Genomic DNA, 24218 nt, shown 5'->3' on the forward strand with positions numbered 1-24218 from the left:
CCAATTTCTCTGTCTTTCAGCAAAGATATTAACTTAGTTTCTGGTTATTTTCTCCATTGTATACATTTCATATACTAAATTCTTCCATTGTGACTAAATGAAGGGGTTAATTAAAGGTTTTATATTGTTATTGTTAACAAAATGTTACTTTTATTAGAATAATATTAAAAGAAACTAAACTAAAATTGCACAATAATTGTGTGATCTGTTATCCAATCACCTTTGATGTCCCCTTGTTTGGCTCTTCGTTATAATTAACAATAGACAGTTTGACAGGAATTTACCCTACAAAATAAATATATATATTTAGTTGTTAGACGATATGAAGGGTTGGAAGAGTCACTAAGGAAGTTTATTTATACACTGTTGTAGTCATTTTGGAAATTTCAATACATATTTGAATTAGGCTCCATCATTTTGAATAATCTTCTATTTTTTATTAATGAATCATTTGCTTAGTCTACAAAATGTCGGAACATGTTGAAAAGGGGATGTTAAAAATGTCAAGACCCGACTCAGATATATATTAAATGTATAATCATAATAATGATATTACATTTGCAGTGCAATAAACTGAAAAAGAAAGCAGATCCTTTCATTTTAAACACTGAATTTTACTTCATAATTTATTAAAGCTGTTAGCCTATCATCTGAATGGTTTACCAATTAAGTTTTCTGTCAGTTCAAAAATGAAATCGACTCATCATTTCAGGTTTGGTTTCAACAATAAACTAAAAAAGTATTAGGAAATTCTGCATGTTTAATTGATTAATTAACTCTTTATCAACCCATGGCTGTTGAACTCCGGTTATGCTGATGCAAAATTGATATATTGATATAAATGAACAGTTTGGTACAACTTGAAACATGAGGTTCACTTCAGCAATATTCAATGGAGTGTTTAACCTGGTTTAGAAAGGGAGTGTGTTTTTTCTGTTAATGAAACATCACAGTTGAAGGAACTCATCTTTGGTGGTTAGAAGTTAACTTGACTGTCCGAGGTCTGGCTAGACATTGACCCATATGTTAAACCTGGTTTCCATTTATCTTGTCTGCAGGTTTTTAGTTTCTACTTCACGACTGCGTACACCTGAAAGGAGCTCCACAGAACTCCATGTTCAGTGACAAACCCTTGAACGCTGATTTACATAATAACCCATTTACAGCTACATGCCACACACACCCACACATACTTACTTACAAACAGTGTCTCCCCTGGCCCTGACTCCATATGAATTATTCAACCAATCACACGGCTGAGCAGGCTGAACCGTGTCCCTGATTGGAGCATGCTGTGTTCACTTCAAATGTCTCACGCTATACCTGACTGACGTGTGTCTGTGTGTGCAAATGCGTGGGTGGAAAAGCAATTAGGGAAACATGAAAAAAGTAACTGATTTCCTATAACGGTTTGGGGCGAGCAAAATTATTTTTGTATTTTGGGCGAAGACAACCACTTTTTCAACACTACCACCATTTAATGTTGATTCATTTTCATTGCAAATATATTTTAAGATAGTGAAACACAAGTGTGAGTAATTGTGCTATTATAATCCAATTTGTATCAATGTAAACTGAAACATTGACTTTAATTTCAACTGCAATTTCTCATATCTGTATTAGGGTTGGGGTTAGGTAATATTTTGTATTTAAACTTAATATTTTTGCTTTCAACTAACCTCATACAGTTGTGTGAAATCAGTTGGCATAATACATTGAATTTTAGTCAACGTTTCAGTTTATTCAGTGTGTTTCTAAAGTAGTGCACTGTATAATGTGGAATTTGTTATTTGATTTTCAACCTGTTCTTTATCAATATTTCGTTATTCCACATGATCGACACCAACAACTTTTCCTCTTTTTCTGCAGAGATGTTGGAGTCCAGTAACCTCGTCACCTTCAACGGCTTGGCCAACAGCTCGAGCTACGACGCTTTCCTATTGGACGAGGAGCGAGGGAGACTACTGGTCGGAGCAGAGGACCACATCTTCTCATTCGACCTCGTTAACATCAACAGAGACCACAAAATGGTAAAACTTATATATGTGAGAGTTCAATGCATTAAGTTATTTTGGTCCAGTTATTGAGGAGTTTTTAAAAAAAATGTCTCTCCTCTCTTCTCCCTCTGGAGTCCATTACACCTCGTCTCTCTCCCCTCCTTCTATCCCTCCCACTGTCTGTCTCGGTCCAGACAGGGCTGTCCATAATTCCATTACTCCACCTGGACTAGGTTAACAGTGTTTTTATCAGATTGGGGTAGCCATCATAGACACAGACTTGCCTGCAGGCTGCAGAGAGCCGAGCAGGGGAATGAAAGTGCTGAAAATCACAGAGTCAACGCAGAGACAGAGAGTGTGTTACTTAATTATTTTTGCCCTTGGCTCGGATGTGTTTTTTTCCACTCTTTTGTTCTGATCTTTGCATCATTATCATGATCTTTGCATCATTAACTGTAAAGGCTAAAAAGAGGTGATTAAGCAAATCTAATGTAATTATCCTGAAATGTGCAGTGCAGAAGAGAAGGAAACTCAGCTGATCCAGAGAGAGATAAAGTCTAGGAATAGAATGAGGAATGTGTGTGTATTGTATAAAAATAAAAATGCATGAACGTGCATGTGCATATATTGCCTTTGTCTATCCACATCTGAAGAGCCAACAGAAAGAAAGTTTGCTCAATCGCGCTCTTAGTATATAATTATTATTTTGTGGCCATGTGTGTTTATAATTCATGTGACACCGAGGGCCACAGATTTCTTTTGACAGCACAAGCGTTCAGTTATTTCACAATAAGTCCTCTCTTTTTCAAAACAATGACACAAAAGCTTAACACTTCATGTTTTTTATAAGAAGTACAACTCAGGATTTGAAATGTAGAAATTAGTTTTAATGCCATGATTTGAACCAGAACTCATATTTAAACAATAATAAACAGCAAGTGTCAAGGGTAATAATCCTACATGTTCCTACAAATGTATGTTATCCAATTTCACATAAACACAGAACATGTTTCATTTACAAGTCACCATAACCCCTTTCCATCTCTACTTTCATGCACCCTATCATTAAACTGTTTAAAAAGCAATCCTCTGATGCATCATATGTACACACAACACTTATGGTATGACCAGGAATGCAAAGGGAAATAAGGAAGTGAGTAAGTTAGGATCTGTCACTATATAACAGGCCAATTCCTCATTCCCCAGGAATTATAAAAATGTGGGCTTCCCCTGATTCACTGCTTTGACTCACTGCCGTCATGTTTCTTGAACACCATGTAAATATGAGCTCTGCACCTCCGACCCAATATGACTTTGTCTTCCTCTTGTTTACATAGATTGCGTGGCCTGCCACCCCCTCCAAGAGGGATGAATGCAAGTGGGCAGGAAAAGACCTTGGGGTAAGTCCACATTCATGATGGCATCATTGTTTGATCTCTTGCCTATAATTATTGCCTTCATTGTGACACAAATTATACATCAGTCCTGCATCCATGACATTCTTCAACTTACTCTCAAACGCATGGTCGCAACAATACATTATAGGAGACAATTGCTGGATCTAGCACCAGAAATTAGCTAGTACCCATCTTTCATCTCTCCTCTGGCACACTGTACTCTCTATAGGCGATCCCCACTGGCACCTATAATAAAACACACTGTATGCCAGATGTTCGGTCACAGTAAGGTGTACACAGTGTCCCTCTAGGACAATGACGCATTACCTCAGAGGTTATAAGCTGCTGTGACAAACACTTTAATGTCGGGAGTATGTTTATGTTTGTGCCTCGGAGTGTGCGCATGTGTGCATATTTATGTAGGAGTGTAATGTTTGACTTCCTGTTATCTGGCGGAGCGTTGGCTCACATGTGCAGGAGTTTGCTGAACACATACTGTATGCCACCAGCATTGTTTGCGTATGGATGGTGTAATTGTGTGTTATCTCGGTGTTGCTGTTTGGATAGGCTCTCAGTGTGCTTGTATCGATCTTAATTTCATGGCTGGATGAGTCTGAAGTGCAGCGGCTGCAGGGTTTTTTGGATAATCCAGAATTACATAGTCATTTCAAATCACAGAGGTTTTTTCTCGGGTCTTGATCGCCGCCAGCTTTGTGGGATTCTCGCCCAAACACACAGTCGCAACACAAGCAACGCTACACCTTCGCTCCCTCGCGCTGTGGAAAAAATGTTTTTTTTTTCTGGCAGTACAAAATCACACAAAGCACAATGATGAGGTATTTGCGTGCTGTGAAAATGTTTACCCTTGAAAATGAGGCGGTAAGAGCAGAGACGTAGTGCAGCAGGCCTTGATTAGGACATTACTAAAGCATTCAGAGCTCCCCAAAGTGATGCATTTCTTCTAACCACAATTTATAGCCGCAGAACAAATGTAACAGCTGCCCCCCTCCAAAATCCCTGATGGCTGTATCATTCTCTCTGGCTGGATGAGTGCGAAACATGGCCCAGGTTGTTGCATTTGATTCAACTAAGAAAGTGTTCACATCCTGGAGTGCAGACAGAAATTCGAAGAAGGGCCTGATGTCATTTCTAAAATTATTTCCAGCTATTACACATATTATGGGACGAATAAAAATGTTTCCAATGCATTTACAATATTAACTTTGGGACTTAATCTCAAAATCCACTTAACTTATCCAAATAAATACAAACCGCATACAAATGTGTCCACCCTTTTCTCCCATGGAAAATCAGCATCAATACACTGTCAAAAAAGAGTCATTAGTTTCATTTAATTATGACGCATTTATCCTCTGTGGGTGATGTGGTTTGCACATAATGACATGGTTTGTGATCAGGGAAACCATTTTTCACCTGGGGCAAGACAGAGCGGCATGTTTGAGTGACTTGTATAACTTAGGTACGTCAGTGTTTATGTGCAACCTACCTACCACATGAGGCAAAGTCGAAGAAAGCCATGTCAAATCCTAAACAGAGCTGACATTGGGCAGGGTGAGGATCTTATGAGTTGGTGAAATGCATATAATAAGGTCGTGAGAAGGATGTGGGGGCACGCTGTTCCACCGTAGAACTTGCAGAGGGTAAAGTCATTAAGTCACACAGTCGCAGAGACCTACACAGTTGAGGTCAGCCACAAGAAAAGTTTAGTCTTCCTCTGTGAACTTGGCAAGAGTCCTGTGGAGACATTTTGGAGGAGGGGGTGGGTTAATGATCTAAAGTTGTTGAATGCTCGAATAAACCCTGGTCAGTTGTAAACCACTAGCATGCAACACTGTTGTATTACAACATGTTAATATTTAGACTTAAAATTAAAATCGAATTTCATATTAAACAAATACTTTTCAGACATTTAGACAAGAATATGCTTATTTGAGAGTTGGACACTAAGATTTACACAACTTTCCTGTCTTTACGTTCAATTTGAGGCTGTACAGTAGCTGGGACCTGTTAGCATTGCTTACAGACATGGGAAAAAGCTAGCTAGCCTAGCTTTCACCAAAGGTACAGCAGTCTGTCTTTCCTATAACTTGTTTTTTTTTATTTAAAGCCCCAATAGATTGCGGTTTAACTGGGTTTTTCTGTGCGGGATTCATTGTTGTGTTGTTTCCCTTTCATTTCATCCTGTGCATGGGTAAGCTAACAGGCTGCTAGCTAGGAAGTGATTAGGGATCATTTTAAAATGATCAGAGTCTTCCTTCAAGCAGATTACTACGGAAGCGAAAGAGTAAAGGTTATACACAATATTCTGTCTATCAGAGAATTCAGATTTTTTGTAAAATTGGTGCAATGTGTGATTCAAGTGAATTTGGTGTTTGAAATCATTTCCCCTCTAACCTGTTCTCAATGCAGCTTCAGATCCATTTATGTCTCATAAGAGAGCCATCAGCAAAAATGAAATGTCGGTGAGGTTTAGTAGCCTGAAGACATGCATGTGTTACAAGGGAGGAAAAAATCTGGGTAATTTATCCGTCTGTATGTGATGTGATGTGATGTGTGCTGCGTTTCCAGATCCCCAAGCCAATGTCTACTTGTGTGTGAGGTGGACATTCAGCATGTATATATAATAAGGAAAACCGCAGACTAATCTCCTAAACACATGTGCCCAAATCAACTCCTCTAGGCTGCTAATAACCTTCTACATTAACCAATCCCGTTGATTAGCACTCTAATAAACAGTCTCACACCACTGGGACTATTAACATGTGCTGGGGAGCCAACCCTAACCCCCTCAGTAAATTCAAACATATGGATCATTAAAGATCTGAGCTACATTTTGCCTGATTTGAGATACAGGTGGGATTTCCGTGAAGGAGACTCAGTTTCTCATTTCAAATCCAACTGGAAATTCCCCGCTTTAAAGGGAATTCCAACAGAGCTTTTCTCTACTCTCCATTATTCTCTGCTTCCTATTGCCTTCCATTTTCAAGCCAATCACGCCTTTCTCTATTAAAAGTGTCAACGCTATTTTCATGAAGGATCAAACTTAATTACGACTATATGATATGTAGGAGGCTTTTTGGAGGTTAATGCTTACAATGCCTTAGTTTCACATGCTTTGTGAGACCATAAATATATAATACTGGTTGAATTACTACATAAACAGAGACTGGTATAACATTCACATAATGTATTGCCAGATGTATTTCTCACTTTATGAAATTTGGGGTTTTGATCTGCCACGTTTCCTTTTTTTTTTTCCAGAAAGAGTGTTCTAACTTCATCCGGGTCCTCCAACCCTTCAACCAGACCCACCTGTACATCTGCGGCACAGGAGCCTTCCACCCCATCTGTTCTTTTCTGGAAATGGGCAAGAGAGCTGAGGTAATCCAATGGGTGCATTAATGTGGTTTCAACATATGATCTATACAGTATATACTGTATATGCTGATGTCATTTAGTTCTCAATTGGGAGTTAGGGTTAATCTGTTGTTAAATATCACAGAAAAGCTACAATAAACTACAATAAAAAGACTGAAACGTTGACTTTAAGTAAATGTATGTCAACATTTTTCACATAGCTGTTTTAGGTTAACTGAAAGCAATAATATTGCGTTTAAAAACAAATATTAGGTTCAACTTAATATTATTGCTTTTTAATAAAACTCAATACAGAATTGTGACATTTTAGAGATAATACACCTAATTAAAAATCAACCTTTCAATTTGTCAGTGTAATGACAGAGAAAGTATTTCACTGAATGTAAGCAAGCAACCACACCGGCTGGACACACACACACACTCACACACATTTTTCTGTCAAGCACAGCAGTAACCATTCCCTCCATTGATTATCTTGTCATCAAAGTTTTCTTTTGTGTGAGGAAGTGAAAAGAAAAGTGGTTACTACATGCTTCGTCTTCAGCTGTTGGAAATTAAACCACCTCTCCCCTATAAAAGTTTAATCAGTCATCTTGATAAAAGCCCCCGGGTTAATCAATGTACCGGCATGGGTTCTGCAGTCTCACAATAGCGAGGGGGACTGACTTGCTTGCACCATGCCGGTTTTGAGAATAGAAGAGCCGGCATGGGTTCACTTGAGTTTATAGAACTGTTTTCAGTTATTGATTTGAAGAAACATGAGATGTCGGGTCTCTCTTTTGTGACTATATAAAGACACTGCTGCATGATCCTACTTTATTCCCCATCATTTTTTTTGTTGCACAACTGTGGTTTAAAATAACATATTATTGACCATGCCTGGCTCTAGCCCAATCCCACAGATTGTTCTAAAATGAAATTTTGGTGTAATTTGAAACACAGGCTATAAATGTACCTTGTTAAGTGATTTTCCCTGGCCTCATTTTGAACTTTGACCCTTTTCTCCACAGGATAATCTCTTTCGACTGTCCTCGCATTTCGAGAATGGTCGCGGGAAAAGCCCCTATGACCCCAAAATGCTGTCAGCCTCGCTTTTGATCGGTGAGTTTGGTTTCTGCTGTGATTAGTTCCAGGAAGTACATGTTCACATTAGACCCTTATTCATAACTGCATTTTCTTCACTGGCAGATGGAGAGCTGTACTCTGGCACATCTGCGGATTTCATGGGAAGGGACTTTGCTATTTTCCGTACTCTGGGAGATCAACATCCAATCAGAACAGAGCAGCATGATTCAAGATGGCTGAATGGTAAAAATGCTTTCTATTAGCATGTGAAATGGTTGCAAATAACTAAAAGAAGACCTGTTTTTGTACGACTTAATTTTATCACTTTGGTCTACTCAAATATATTTCATTCCCTGGGTTTTTCAAGAGGCTATTTCTATCTACAAGCTTACACTTGAAGCATATAAGTTTCAGAAAACAAGAATAGATAAAACATATTTTGGAAACTCAAAACAAACTCTAACAAAAATGTAAGACACTTGCGGCCCAAGTAAAAATAAATATTTCGATGCAAGGTGGAAGTAAAGCGTTGTCATTGGCCAGTTTTGGATAAAGAAGACCATTGAACTTTCAATGGACATTGGAGCATTGAACTATCCTGTCTCCAAACATTCCCATTCTTGTGCAGAAATCTGATATCAGAGCCCATTCACAAAGTCACTGGATTTGCCTGTGCTGGTAAGATTAGCACGGCAGTGAGGGTTATTGACGGTTCATTTTGTCCGGCTATCTTTCGGCACCGCAGAGGATTTAGGGAGCCACAAAAGGTCAGTTTGAACTTTCCCCTCAAGCTGTGCCATCCTTTTTTCCGCCTCGTTCCCACAGAACTAATCCGCTCTCAGCTGTTTTCCTGTAGTGGAGTCGAATTCCACTCAGTTCCCTTCAACCACCACCCCCTCCCCCAGCACCATCTAAAAATCACAAACACAGTTCTTTGCCGTGCTGATAGCAGTGACATATTCATAAAGAGCGATTTAAAAAGGAGAAGCCATTATAACAGCGTTAATCCCCATCGATCTTTCACCGTGTTCAAACAAATACTCGGGGGATTGTATCCATTCGGCTCGGCAAAACTCCTTCCCCACAAAGGGAGGATTGTAATTGCACGGATTACCGGGTTAGGGATATTCTATTAAGCCTTTATCAACATGGTTACATGGTACTCAAATGTAACGAGAAATAAACTTGGGAATTAATCCTCAACAGCAGCTGATTCTGGAAAAGATTTAAGGTTAAACGGTAGCTTTGGCTTTGTAAGTCTTTATTCAGGCAATTTATTTACACATCTCTTCACCCTTTAATGCCCTCTCATTCAATGTTCAGGTTGGATTGAACCACAACTCAATACAGTGGCCTTTTGTTGGGAATTAAATGTAATAAATTGGATGACCTCAATGGTTGGCGACACCAGCAGAAGCCTGTTTTTGTATGCAAGGGCATGTAAGATTAAATGTATGAATGTGTAGATTTAATAAACACATATTCACAATACAGCTATGAGGCTTGTGTGGTGGTACCCATGATTCATACCAGAGGTCTCGCACCCGCACAGCGCTTATAAATCTGCTTGCCACTTTGGCCACACTCGTCTTTTTCACAGTTACTTTATATCCTAAACGGCCATGCAGGCGAAACATGGCACTGCTTGTTTCTTAACAGCTAACCCCCCGAGCTTTCAGACACAGGCTCGTTTTACGCGTGACGACGCCTCAGTGACTGCGGCCACTTTCTCCCCGTTCCCTCTGCCACTTTGTCAGAAGATGTCCCTGCCCTAAGGTCTCTGCTGGCCACTTTAACTTTGATTTCCTCTCGTGCTTAAAGTCAAGTTAAATTTATTCAAGTGTTACCGGGGACAATCAGAGCCATGTGTGTTTTTGAGGATGTGGCCTAAAGAAAGGGGTTATGTGGGATTTGGGCTTGGAGCGCTTACTTGGGGTAAAGTCAGATACTGTAACACCAGGGTGTAAAGTGAATGGCTGTTATTACTGAGCCGTGACTGGAGAATATCACGGGGGATTTGGTTTCAGGGGTGTAAAATAGGGGTGTAGGGATTGTCATCGGGGCGGAGGTTGGATCGTAAAACCTTCGTTTGTGTAGGTTTTTGTATGATTCAAGTGTGAATGAACACATGTATGCACTTTGGACTGCCTGCGATGTTGTTTCTGGGCTTTATTCATTTCCCCTTTCCCCTTCCAGACCCCAGGTTTGTAGGTGTTCACCTGATCCCAGAGAGTGACAACCCTGAAGACGACAAGATCTTCCTGTTTTTCAAAGAGAACGCCATGGACGGAGAGCACACGGGCAAGGCTACCATCGCCAGGATAGGACAACTGTGTAAGGTAACAACACACACACATACAAAACCCTCATCACAGTTTGAACTGAAACAAAGGATATATCATTTAACAGATCTGCATTCTTGAAGAAGAAATTACTGTGTTTATCAGATTTAGCAAAAGTGTATTGACCTTTTGGTATTTTTGCCATACAGAACGACATGGGGGGTCACAGGAGTCTTGTTAACAAGTGGACCACGTTCCTTAAAGCCCGGCTAATGTGTTCAGTACCCGGGGTCAACGGCATTGATACACACTTTGATGAGCTACGTAAGTGTGTATTCTTTATTTCCAAAAAGTAATCTAAATGTAATTGCTGCGTATAAACATCACCTTCACTCCTTCTTTCTTTGTATTTTCAGAGGACGTGTTTCTAATGAGCTCCAAGGACCCGAAGAATCCAGTTATCTACGCTGTATTCACCACATCCAGGTACAGATCTTTTTTTGTCTGACCTTCAAAATGTGCGTGCAAAGACTGACATTCTCAAACAGCTTGAAAGACGCTGTTAGTATCATATTTGTTTTGTTGATTAGTTGCTAGGAGATCACAAGGAGCTGACACAAATTCAACCGGCAACCGTTCTAGACAGGTTATTTCCAGTGTGTTTGGAAAGTACACACGCTTCATATTTCCTTTCAAGGATTATTCCTTTTCAAATCTTTTATTCCGTCCCTTTATCTGTAATTTCCTAACCATCCAAATGAAATGGCAGGATGCGAGTGGCCAGGCGTGCCTGCGTCAAATTCCCGCTCCCCGTCCCGTAATCCACTTACAGGTGTCTTATGTTAGCTTTCCCCTCATATGGTTCCCCTCCCCACATCTCAGAATGGATATTGCTTTAAGCCGATTCCCCCTGTTCCTCGCTACCTGTCCCCTTTTTCACTGAAACCTTGGCAGAGTTTTGTAGGGAAATCAGATTATGGAGCAGGAGGGAGCGAGAGAAACATGATATTCACTCAGCAGGAACGCACGTCTCTCGCCCTGGCATTGAATGGGGTTTTGTCCATGGCCGGGTGGGGCTCTATTGAAGCCTACGGAGAGGTGAAGGCATGGGGCGGCGCAGATAAGTGAGTTGAAATGGGACAGATGGCAGCACTTATCATGATGATGATGAATTTGCATTTGGGAAGGAGGAGGGGGGATTTTGTGTCCGGTAGTGTCTCCAAACTGCTTTGAAAAGAGGACAAACACTTCACCATCAATCACTGCTAATGATAAGACGCATACCGACGGGCGCCTTGCATCACAAGCCCCGTATGGCTTTTCAGAAATGTATTCAAGGCAAAAGGTCTCTGGTGGGTGCACACCTACTCACCCATGTGTGCCCATACTCTCTCTCACACACACACACACACACACACACACAAACACACACACACGCTTTAAAATTCAATTATAGGGCATTGAGGAATTAGAGTGGTTTAATTGGTTTTCTAAGTGGCCGCTTTTCAGAGATGAATAGGGCAGAGATTCCGAGGGACCGGCTTTTAATATCACTGCTTAATGAGGCACGAAGAAGCTGCCACTGACAGATCAATGTTAGATTGTGCCGCCATTTTTTGTTTGTGTGTGTGTGTGTGTGTGTGTGTGTGTGTGTGTGTGTGTGTGTGTGTGTGTGTGTGTGTGTGTGTGTGTGTGTGTGTGCGCATTCTTGTGGGGTTAACTGAATTTCTATGCCTCTGTCTCAAACTGTGTGTATCTGCACAAACACATGTTCGCCCTTCTTCTAAAAGCATGGGTATTGGAGTGTCTTTTTTTTGCCTCTGGAGTTAATTGAATTTCGCTGTAATTAACATTTTCAAATGCTAATCCATTCATCTTCCGTGCTTTGGTGAGTACTGTGGGCTGCGTGTATGCCAGCCACATCCCTAATTAGTCTGATACAACTTCCCATTGCAGTCGGAAAGACAAAGGACGTCCCGAATCTTATTGAAGCATTTGGTTCCTCGCTCATGCAAGAGACTGGATGTCCAAATTAAAATCTGCCATCTGTAAAAAGTGACAAAAAGCTGATTAATGAACTTGATTTCTTAGCATGCAAATGATCACAAGTCTTTAAAATTGTGAAATAAGTCCGCATTACATGTGGTCAGAGGTTAATGGACTTCAGAAAAACAGCCACAGGAATATTCAAATGACTCTTTTACGAAACATATCTTGGAAAATTCCAGTGAAACGCCTAACACTTTGATGAGTCACGGCTCGGATTGCTGTCTTCTGGATGACCCGGGACAGAGTTTAAATTGAAATAAAATCCACAAAATTCCCTCTTTTTTTGCGTGATTGATTGACTTTGCCTGTATCGGACATTGTCTGGCAAGTGAAAGTAAAATCTGACCATCTGGCTGAAGCGAGAGCTAAATATAGGAGGGGATTTCAAGTATGCTGTGAACCAGGTCTCCTGCTTTGTTGGTGGTGCGCCCAAATTCCTGTCTGTTCTCAAGAGGCTGGAAGCAATCAGGAAGAAGTTCCAATCTGTCGTTTATATACTTAGTTAATGACAACCCTGCTCTGCTCTGTCTTTGTGCGATGAAGGGTCATTTTGTTGTCTTTCTTCAGTATTTCACAAGCTCCTAATCCCTGTCTTGTGACCAATCATTTAAGTCTCTGTCATCTTTCACCCCCCTCTCCCTCTCTTCATCCTTTAACTCTTTTTTTGTCTCATCCCTTCTACGTTTCTCTCCCTTTCTACACAGTAATATCTTTAAAGGCTCAGCAGTGTGCATGTACAACATGGCCGACATCAGGAGGGTTTTCCTGGGTTCCTACGCCCACAGAGATGGACCCAACTACCAGTGGGTGCCTTTCCAAGGGAGGGTGCCTTACCCCCGCCCTGGCACTGTGAGTGTCCACATAAACAATAGTCTAAAAATGCAGAGATTTGTCCCGCAATAAAGTCAGACTTGCACGAAACAGCGCAAAATGTAAAAATGGGACAAATGCATTAATTAACAGATGCATTAATCATACACTGTCAATAATTTAAAACTAACCATTTTGGTTTGACCCTCAGTGCCCCAGCAAGACATTTGGAGGATTTGACTCCACCAAGGACCTCCCTGATGATGTCATCACCTTCGCCAGGGGTCACCCAGCCATGTACAACCCGGTGCACCCGATAGGCGGGCGTCCCATCATGGTGCGGACGGACGTGGACTACCAGTTCTCCCAGCTGGTGGTAGACAGAGTGGAGGCCGAGGACGGACAGTACGACGTCATGTTCATCGGGACAGGTACACAATTTCAGTTTGTCGTATGATTTCTGCTTAATGTGCATTTTTTACGTAAAGCTGCCTTTTATGGAAGGAAAATATATATATTTACCCCAGTGCCTGAAGGGATGTATTCTAGTAGTGAAGGGCTTCATCTCCACTTGCTATTTTAAAAATATGGCAGTATAATTAAACCTGGAGCAGACTGAGAAGAACTTTGCCTGTTATTCAATGTAATAATGGCTTACTAATACCCATGCTAATATGTAAATAAACTTCAAGTGCTGATTTTACCACTGATCATGTGAATTTTTGATAAATTCTTAGAATTATATCAATGGTATATACATTTTCAGATATAGGCACAGTGCTGAAGGTGGTAACAATCCCCAGAGAGAGTTGGCACGACCTGGAAGAGGTGGTGCTGGAGGAGATGACAGTCTTCAGGGTATGACCATAAATATTAAGTGTTAACAGCAGTTTATCACGCTGATGCCTACAGTATAGAAATACACACCGTGTCCAGATATGTGGTACTAAAGCAGCTGTGCTTTGTTTGTTTTGTGCAGGAGCCGACTCCCATTACTGCCATGGAGCTGTCGACCAAGCAGGTAAAGGCTTTTTCCCCCGCACATAATAATTTATCCAGACGTTGTTGACAGGGCTAGAAGTGAGAGCTCCTGGGCCTTTAAGCAAATACTGATGTATGAAAGCAAATATATCTAATGTGCCTACTGAATGTCAAACCCACAGCCTACTTCTTTTTACAAGAACCTTTTCCAATTGAGCCTCACAGGAATACTTCATTTTCACATCCTCGCTCTGTCTTTTGCTCCTACAGCAACAGCTGTACCTCGGCTCTGGCCTGGGTGTTTCGCAGATGTCTCTACACCGGTGCGAGGTGTATGGGAAAGCTTGCGCCGAGTGCTGCCTGGCCAGAGACCCTTATTGTGCCTGGGACGGCAGTGAGTGCTCCAGATACTTTCCGACAGCCAAGAGGTAGGAGCACGCACACACGTCTTTGACCTCTGTTTATCCTCTGAGGGGTTTGCTGAGCCTGCATGCTTCTTTTCAGCAACATCCTGTCATTGTTATAATACCGTCATACACCTGGGAGTTATCAGTGCACCTGCAGTCCACGGTTGCAAATGGCTTTAAATGCAATGCTCAAGGGCATCTCAGTATACAACCTTGTTTCTGTAGACCTCAACCGACACCGGCCTATTTGCAAGTGCTGTGAATCCCCCCAAAAAGTACACAGTACATGCCAAAACTTCTAAATGTGGAAGTAATATGCAGTCAGAATAATATGGGCACAAAGTACAGTGATTAAATACTCGGTGTGCATTCCAAGAGGTACAATCCAACATCCTGGGTTGTAACTTCTGCCAGTAACAGTTGTTCTGAGCTGTGATCCTGCGCCCTACAGCTGAGATCTACACACACACACACACACACACACACACACACACACACACACACACACACACACACACACACACACACACACACACACACACACACACACACACACACACACACACACACACACACACACACACACACACACACACTAAATTATAGCCAACAGGAGCTGTCTGACCGCTTCACCCTGAAGCCAGGAGGTATGAACAAACACACCCTCAAATTACCCTTTGCCGTAGCCAGCGGGATTAGGCTGACCACCACAGCCCTCACACACACACACACATACACACTGCACCCCTGCAGCTCATTCATCCAGAACTTCTCACACCAGCAGAAGTAGGCCAGTGGGTATACTCCAGCTTGGCAGGGGTTACAGTAGAGGTGGCACGCCCCGTGGTTGAGGCCAGGACCGGCTCCTCTCCTCGATGCTGCAAATATTTTCCCTCGCAGAATGAGAACCAGACTCCGGGCCATGCCTGTGCTGAGAAAGCCAAAAAAGACAGGAATGTTATCCCAGGAAATGTATAGAGGAGGGACATGTGTGAGAAAGAAACAAAAAGAGGAGCGTCCAAGTTTGTATGGCACTGACCGTTTCACTCCATCTGTTTCTGTGTTACATCTTGTGGATTTTTCCTCTGCTTAATTTCCTTCTTTCCAGCCCTTCCCCTCACCTTTGGCTTACCCCACCTCACCTCACTTTGATTTTACAGGGCCTGTCAGAGATTTTAAACATGACCATGACAATTAGGAACAGGAACATTTGCAATTACTCAGCGAAGCCAGGCTATGAAAACTCCGCGCTGTCAGGCAGTAAAAAATGCCGAATGACACGCCGGACTTTAATATCGAGGGGACAGAGAGTGGGTCTGCTTTTACGAGGCATTTCAAGGGCGAAACAATGTGTTATGTGTTTCATAATAACGGCTCATCGGATCGCAATGAGGCATGCCGTTTCATTGCTGGGCAGGTTTATGTTTCTTAAAATTCTGCCTGGCTTGACTTTTTTCCACTCATGTGATTTAACAGTGGGGTAAGGGTACAACGAATACCCAGTCTCCAGAAGCTGGAGAAGTATTGTGTAACATTGCCCCCTAGTGGTTGACACTAAACAGTACGTAGAACGGAAAAGGCATTTCTGGTGTATTCTGTTGAACATGTGTTGTTTAGATTATCAGTACACCCTCTACAGCAGGGGCCAAGTTAGTAGGCCGGACCAGTAAAATCATAACCTAGAAATAACCACAACTCCAAATGGTTCCTTTTTTACTGTCTTTTTGCAAATATTATGAACAACCTGACATTTGTTAAGAAAAATAAGCCAAATTAAAAATATTTTATGCCTCAATTTATCATTTACACATGTGTATTACATCTTACAGATAACATTGTATCTACAAAGGGACAACACACTTAGTCTGCGGTAACTGGAACTGAGCAATATAGTATTTAACGTTATTGATCTAGACATTATTTTATAGTTATTTCCACATCTATGTAGTAATCCTGACCACCTGAACTGACACAACACCTCACAAACTAGTGTGAACCCTATCGATGAGGGTTAAGTTACCCCTCTGCCTTGTAAATGTATAAAATGTATACATACAAAATACATAAAAGTTGCAGTTAATGTATTCTCTGTCATTTTGACACTTTGCGAAGTCATCCTCATGTATGACACCCCTGCTCTAAAGCCATTAACTATCTCTGTGGTTCTTCCCCAGGCGAACCAGACGTCAGGACATCAGAAACGGAGACCCTCTCTCGCAGTGCTCAGATCTCCAGCATCATGGTAATGACTCCACACCAACACATACGCTCTCCCCTCTTCTTACTACACACTTCTCATTCCCTTCACCTGTGTGTGTGTTTTGTTTGAGCAGAAGACGCGGACGGCTTAGGAGGTGTGGAGGACAGGAGTGTGTACGGTGTGGAGAACAGCAGCATGTTCCTGGAGTGCAGCCCCAAGTCTCAGAGAGCGCTCATCTACTGGCAGCTGCAGAAGCCCAAAGACGACCGCAGGCACGAGGTGTGTGCACGTTATTGCTGATTAAATTGCAGCTGGATGATTGCAAAAGCCACATGTTTGAACTCTAAGTTAACTGAATTAGTGGGATAATTCAATTGCTGCAAACAAAACATCATCTCCCTGCAAAAGGCAGTTCTCTGTGTTATCTTTCGAAGATCTCTGACCTCTTTGACCTTTAAACTCAGTGACGTACAAAGGGTGATAACCTAGTGTGGATGTTTAGATTGACTTTTGACCCCATAATTTATCCAATTCATTTTGCCTGAGTTTCTGCTGTGGCTGTTTTTGTTTAACATGGCATTCATTCTGTAGGTCATTGGGTACTGGTGTGGTGTTGAATTTGTTCTTAGTTAGTCCAGATCTGTGATATTTTTAGGCTCATCAGACACAAACCACTAGTTAACAGGTTATAATTTCATTAGAAAACACTTTACTTCCATGGCTTTGGCCAGTGGTGTGAAGTAACTAAGTAGATTTACTCATGTGCTATACTTAACTACAATTTTAGGTACTGGTACCTAAATGACGGCAGTGGCTCAGTAAGTAGGGACTTGGTCTTGGGACCGAAGGGTCGCCGGTTCACGTCCCGATCGGACCAGAAAAATAAATAAATAAATAAAAAAAATATGGAGTGAGCTGGTAGCTGTAGAGGTGCCAGTTCTCCTCCTAGGCCACTGCCGAGGTGCCCTTGAGCAAGGCACCTAACCTCCATCTGCTCCCTTGGTGCCGGGTACATGGCTGCCTCTCTGCTCTGCCACCTCTCCTCTGCATGTGGTTGTGTGTGCATGTATTTCCTCTGTGTTTGTGCATGTATATCCTCTGTGTGTTTAATGTGTGTCAACACAACAGAGTAGAGAAAGCAATTTCCCTGTAAGGGATTAATAAAAGTATGTCTTCTTATTTAAATTTGTTGTGCTTTTTTCACAATGTGCTGTTATCTGTCTGTTTTAATTTCTCCCTTCACTCTTTTTTTTTAGATCAAGCTCGATGACAGAGTTCTCCTTACAGACCAGGGTTTGCTCATACGCAGCCTGACCCAGACGGACACAGGTATCTACCACTGCCAGGCTGTGGAACACGGCTTCATCCAGCCCCTACTGCGCCTCAACCTCCAGGTCATCCCCGCTCAGAAACTGGGTGAAATCCTGCCCGGACTTCCCAGCGCGGGAAGCGGGGGAGGTCACTCTCCCAAGCACAAGCTGTGGTATCGAGATTTCCTGTCTCTGTTGGACCACCCAGACCTCAACAGCGTGGAGGAGTTTTGCGATCGAGTCTGGAAGAAAGAGCGCAAACAGAAGAGGGGGAAGGCGCCCAATGGCAATGCTCAGGGTAAAACCGACAGCACAGGCACTTCTACCCCGGCGGTACGGCCTAGAGCTTTGGCGCCCAATGCCCAGAGGCAGCAAGGCAATCCCCCACAGAGCAGGCCATGGCCCAAGGGTGATGATCCAACTGTGGACGTGCCAGCACAAGGTCAGCCTACCCAGAAAACTCAACCAAATCTGGGTACATTGATCGGCCAGGCACCTAGGAACAATTCGAAGACGCAAAATGGACAGAAGGGGACCGGACAGGGTTCCCAGGCTTCAAGCGGGTCTCGGGCTGGAAGCCATCAAACAGCCAAGTGGAGAAGGATGCAGGAAAATAAGAAGGGACGCAACAGGAGGACCCACGAGCTTCAAAGACCCCCGCGTAGCGTCTGAGGAAAAAAAGCACAGAGATGCACACATGCAACCAGATCTACACACACAAGCACAAACCCATGCATTCACACATCAACACACACATTCTATAGATTGTGTGTCCAACGTATGATTCAGTGACCTCGTCATGACAACAGAACCAATAAAAAAACAGCAGCACACACTCTTAGAAAAAGTAGAAATACAAGAGCTGCCATCATGTTCCAACAATAAACTCTAATTCAAAGACACAAAAGAAACGGACAAAGACTAACAGAGGACTGAAAACTGGAATGCATACTGTAAATGTGTGAAGATATGGCTGGTTGCCTGGGATACTGCCTGGCAGACACTTCAACCTCCTGTACATAAGCTACTAAAATAAGACTGGGACAAAAATGTTTAGTGAGGTGTTTGTTCATATGCAGAGGTTGGTCATACGCAGAGGGACTTAATATGCTGAGAGGACAGTTGTGGAGACATTAATAGATACACAGACATTTATGGAAGCAGAAATGATGCATCCACTGTCCTCACTGCCTGGGCATGTGACCTGCAAGATAAGTGTACATGGAATGGATTAAAAACTCTTATTTTGAAAAACAGTTTGAGGAGAAAGAGCCTTCCATCTAGTCTTTGGAGTGAAGACATGCAACAGCACCCTTAAAGGAGAAAAGGGAAAGGGTTGCACCAGTGGCCCCTTATGTTCTTTAAAAACAAATAGAAGCATTAATACATGCAAAAACTGCAAAGTCATGCTGCGGTGTAGAGAAAGTGCTTCATAATTTCTCCACCTGAGGCTGGGAAAGCATTGTGCATGTTGTCGTCAATCAATGTTTTAATAAGCTAGTTATTTTATGGAATTCTAGAGGCTTTTTTTTGTTTTTTTACACCCTCCCTAAAAAAAGTTTTTCTTTTATATTGTCTTTCCTTTCCAGACCAGTGATACTATTTTGGGGCAAAAAGTTTCAAACAACATAGTAGTTTCATTGTGCATTATCCCTTCTGCTCTCCAGGATTCGGTGTAAGTTATGATGTTGTTGCTTTTTCTGGGATTTAAAGAATCTGGGCACTGATTCCAGTTGTAGGCTATGCTAAAATCCCAGTCTGAAATAGACTGCCAGTTGTTTTGTGTACATATATACAACAAACTTAACTCTGTGTATATACAGTACATATACAGTACAAGAACACCACTTGATTATTATTTATTGCTCATTGTTTTGTGAAAGGGTTGCATTTATTTTTGATATTATGGTATTTTTGGCTCATCAATATATTGGGAGAAACAACGGAAACTAAGGAAGCTTTGATGGACCAACTGGCAGAAATTGTGTCAAGGAATCCCTTTTTGGGGATAAAAGGGTTGAAAATGAGTACAGGGGTTTGTGTCATTACTACACTTTTGACAGATCCCACCAACGATAAGCACAATTTTGTCTCTTTTGACTTTCATGGCAGATTATTTCATTATATTTTTATTTCTCCTAAATCCATCAACATGTCTTTGTTCATTCAGTATCCATTATGTGTAAGATAATTCCCCAAACTGAAAAACTTTAGCTGTGAATCTCTGTAAGAAATAGTGGAGAAAAATGTTAAACCTAGTCTGAAGGAGAAGACACGTTATACTGCATGTGAATGCTACCTACAGTAAGTGCATCTTTTTTATCGTCTCTTTACGTGTTTTGTGTGAGAGGTAAAGTTCCTTTAAAGCAAGGTGTGAATTACTTTTGTCCTTTTGCCAAAACAGTGATACAACAACCCACAATACTCTGGCCAAAGCTGGTTACAATCCAAACTCCTTAAACTAGAACTCAATTACGGTACCCCCTGTCTCCTAAGACAGGAGTAATGTGTCAATGCAATAAATTAGTCAAGATAGTATCCTCTACTAAAAGTCCAAAGTTGGTTGTGTCCCTGATTCAGGTCTCTCCCTCAGAGTTAGAAAAGAGAGAGCTGAAAGTTACCGCTGCTGTAACAAAGGTTCTTTCTGGCATGCATTCAGTTGTCTAAATAAACATCTCCGTTACAAAAGAAAAGTCTCCTTGTTCTCATTTCAGGCAGAAGAGTACAGCACAGTGTCCTCAGCTGCACTCATTTTATCCAAGGTAGCACAAAGGGTACATTTTCAACTATTGTATGTTAACACAGTAGAACTATCAATCCATCAGCAAATACAAATCAATTTGGCCTAAGGGTCATTCCAGAATTGGAGAACTTTAAAAAATGAATCCTTTATTTTCTTTTTTTAATGTCTTTTATAAAAAAAGCTGGTGGAGCATCACAAAAGATGATTTGGCCAGCTCAGGTATCAATGGTACACTTTCTATTAGATATTGTATTTGTTGCTTTTCGTCAGCGCTCCATGGGTTGTAGAACTTTTAAATCAACAGCAATCAACTTTAAATAAACAAAAAAAGGAATTCATAATCTGGGAACATTTTAAAACATGTAGATTATGCTAAAGTATATACAAACATGTCATTCTTCTAAAAATATTAAATTGTACTACTATTGCGCAACCCTTTTTCTGTCATTTCTTATTGATTGATTGAATTATAGTAACAGGTTTGCAAATCAATGCCTATTTTAGCTTTATCATTTAGGAATTCATGCTAGCTGCAGAATGTAATGCTACTTTCAAGGCAAGGACAAACTTAGTTATTTACCTAAAGAAAGATAACTTTGCATTGAATTTGTCTTGTTGTGATAATGTGAGTAGCAGGGTTGAGTGGGTAAGAGTGCCACACTTGTTCTAGACTGAAAGAATACGATACATCTGAAAAATAAAAGAGAGGACTGAGCTTTGGCAGTTCCTCTGTGTCATGTAACTGCAGTTTTTTTAACTTCCTCTGCCAAGGTTAATTGGTTTGGGTAACAGGGTTGCGCACATGTTAGGGACACACCTTCAGCTTAAAAGGAATTATTTAACATAGGTTTATGATTGAACAATGACAAATGCAAAAGACATGTATTAACACAAAAATTGCAAAGAAAATTAAGCAAAAAGCTTATTTTAAATGGTAAATTGGACATGCAAGTGCAATTATCATTTTACAGTTTGGACAGGAAATGTCCTCCAATTCTGGAATGACCCTAAAGGTAATTTCACACAATTTACATTAAAAAAACGACAGCCGTGTTAAGCCCTGTGAGGCTAGAAATGGAGCTAAATGCTAACCTGAGTATGCTAACATGCCCCGAATGACAATGCAAGTCCACTATCTTAGTGTTAGCATGCTAATATGTGCTATTTAGCACTAAACATAAAGTAAGCTAATGTTATTGTCAATAGTTGTGCAGACACTGTATGTCATCAGCCAATGTAGCCTTACCATAAAGGGATATTCCATTGTTGAAAACGTTAAACTACTGTTGCCATCGACAGAAACATGGCTGGAATTCAAGCAATTTATAGTTTTTAAATTTTCAAAACTACATTATAGGGTGAGTTGTTAGCTACCATGATGTTAGCTCACTGTGACTGGTTACTGGGACACTTGAACAGAGACATCATTAACCTAATTTGTTTCACCTGGGCTTCTCCTACCGTGAGGTTAAATGACTGCTGTGAAAACAAGTCTAAAATATTCTGGAGAGCTAAAACGCACCGAGTTCTACTTATTTTAGGTGTAATCTCTATATTGCTGCAAAATACTTTAGTTTATGCAGAAATAGATGCATATCTCACAAGCGGGTAACATTAAAATGAAGCTATCTGGTTGGATATAGAGGTAAGTGATACCTTGTACAGCTAGCAAAGAAAACTCATACACTAAGGACAAATAACTCACGAAAGGTTCATTCACTCAGCCGATAGTAAAGTAGTTTGAAATGTTTTCACATTCTAACTTTTTATGAAAAGCACAGGTCTTAATAACCAATTGAATGAAAGCTCTCTTCTATATAAGTGTCCCAGTACGCCATGTATGTGTGACAGTGATCCAGCGCATGCACACAATGAGGAAATCAATTAAATACAATTCAGAATATCCTTTTATTTAAACCTGTTCGTTTGCTAGTGTGGGCAAAATGTCTTCCATTAACTGGTCTAAATTTGCACGTTAAAGGGGAATGAGTGTGGCCTGCAGATTTGTTAATTCTCATTATCAACCATCAGAGGTCGCTGTTATCTGTCAGACTCTTGTGCTGATAGTCTAAGACTCTAAGTGGAGGCTGCAACATCTTACTGTTGTCATATTCTTAGACAAATGCCTTTCTTACACTGAATCAGAAATTTGCAGACACTGCGTGTACGTGCACTGTTAGCTGAAGTGATTAGATGCTGCAATCATGTCCACTTTCCTCAAGTTTCACACAAGTGTTAGGAATGTGCTGCTACTGTTACCATGGCGACTGTCTTTGAATGTCATGTCCTGTCTTAAAAATACATATTTTCATCTGTACAGAGGGGTTGTCTTGACCGTTATGTTGGAAGCTTTTGGTTACTGTGTGTCCTTTGCTTCAGGGGAGCATCTTCACTGTCTAATCTGCTTCCTCTTTCTGTCTCATGTCCTCTCCTCACACACTTCTGCTCTGTGGAACATTTTGTTTTTTCTCAGCAACAGTCACCTGCCAACATTAAGAAATGTACATTCAGCCTTCTGCAGACATTTGTAATGATTGCAAATTGATCATTTATTCCAAATCAAATCTTGCTATTTGTTAATGTTTTTGATTTAACAATTAATTTTAATTTTGAGATTAAATAAAGTAAAATGTGTGTCAATGTAAATTATAACATATCTTTAAGCTTCTTAGATTAAGTAATTTATTCATCTTTTTTAATACTGAGCCTTATCCTAAAGTACTGAATAGATGTGTTATTCTTAGTATGATGTATTTGTGAAATGTAATTCTCATGGTTGACAAAGAAGAAATGACAAAGAAAATAGACTTTCATTTGAGGTTTGAGGGATGTTGTTGCTATGGGCAGCTAACAATATCATGATCAGAGGACAAAGGTTGTGTCTATATATTTTTATGTTCACAGTGTGTGCCTGTGAGTTTGTGCTGGTTAAGATACAAGAAAGTGGAGACAGAAAAAAGGGAAATTGATATCCAACATATCTTCATGTTGCTGTCAACTAAGCATATGTATGTGTGTCCAAAGCTCCTCACGACTCTTGAAAGTCATTTCTGAAACTCTGACTCATTCCTTCTTGCACAGGAGCTGGCCCAAGGGATTATGGGAACTCAAGTCTGTGAGCTCGCGGAGAAGAAGAGATTTAGGCCAACGGCAGGACAACATCAGGCTGCTGTACTCACTGCCCCTCCTCCTCTCTACTACTACAGAATATAAAATACACAGAATAAACGGTTTAGTTTCCTTATCGTTCTATTGCTTATTCTTCTTTAACCATCCTGTCGTGTTCAGGTCAACTGCTGCTACTGCTTTCATTAATCATAAATATTGTGTTTCACATTGCTTCAAGACCTTGTGATATCCTCCACAGTAGGCGTTTGAACATATAGAATTGCTGATCACCACTTTCATTGAACCATGAGTGGTTTAGTTAAGTTAGTATCGCCTATCGGGTCAAAAATGATTGACATAAATGGGTAACCCTGGATTATGTTCCTCCATCAGATAGGACACACCAACAATCGACTACTACAGTCTATTCTTTGTGTATTCACTGCAGTTATTCCTGTAAACCAGCAGTC

At 40.9% G+C, this 24218-nt stretch overlaps 1 protein-coding gene across 1 annotated transcript in view; it reads left to right on the forward strand.

Annotated features, from left to right (window-relative positions):
- Positions 1–20590, forward strand: part of sema3aa (sema domain, immunoglobulin domain (Ig), short basic domain, secreted, (semaphorin) 3Aa) — a 32939-nt gene extending 12349 nt beyond the window's left edge. Inside the window, exons 2-17 of the mRNA XM_063905520.1 lie at positions 1870–2030; positions 3335–3397; positions 6677–6796; positions 7804–7894; positions 7982–8101; positions 10055–10197; positions 10350–10464; positions 10557–10626; positions 12894–13038; positions 13211–13430; positions 13766–13857; positions 13979–14020; positions 14251–14408; positions 16562–16629; positions 16721–16866; positions 17844–20590. Coding sequence (XP_063761590.1) covers positions 1870–2030; positions 3335–3397; positions 6677–6796; positions 7804–7894; positions 7982–8101; positions 10055–10197; positions 10350–10464; positions 10557–10626; positions 12894–13038; positions 13211–13430; positions 13766–13857; positions 13979–14020; positions 14251–14408; positions 16562–16629; positions 16721–16866; positions 17844–18569 — 2480 coding nt within the window. The 3' untranslated portion in view covers positions 18570–20590. The remainder of the gene's footprint in view (positions 1–1869; positions 2031–3334; positions 3398–6676; positions 6797–7803; positions 7895–7981; positions 8102–10054; positions 10198–10349; positions 10465–10556; positions 10627–12893; positions 13039–13210; positions 13431–13765; positions 13858–13978; positions 14021–14250; positions 14409–16561; positions 16630–16720; positions 16867–17843) is intronic.
- Positions 20591–24218: the final 3628 nt, after the last annotated feature.

This window comes from Eleginops maclovinus, chromosome 17, assembly GCF_036324505.1.
Source record: "Eleginops maclovinus isolate JMC-PN-2008 ecotype Puerto Natales chromosome 17, JC_Emac_rtc_rv5, whole genome shotgun sequence".
NCBI classification, from domain to species: Eukaryota; Metazoa; Chordata; class Actinopteri; order Perciformes; family Eleginopidae; genus Eleginops; species Eleginops maclovinus.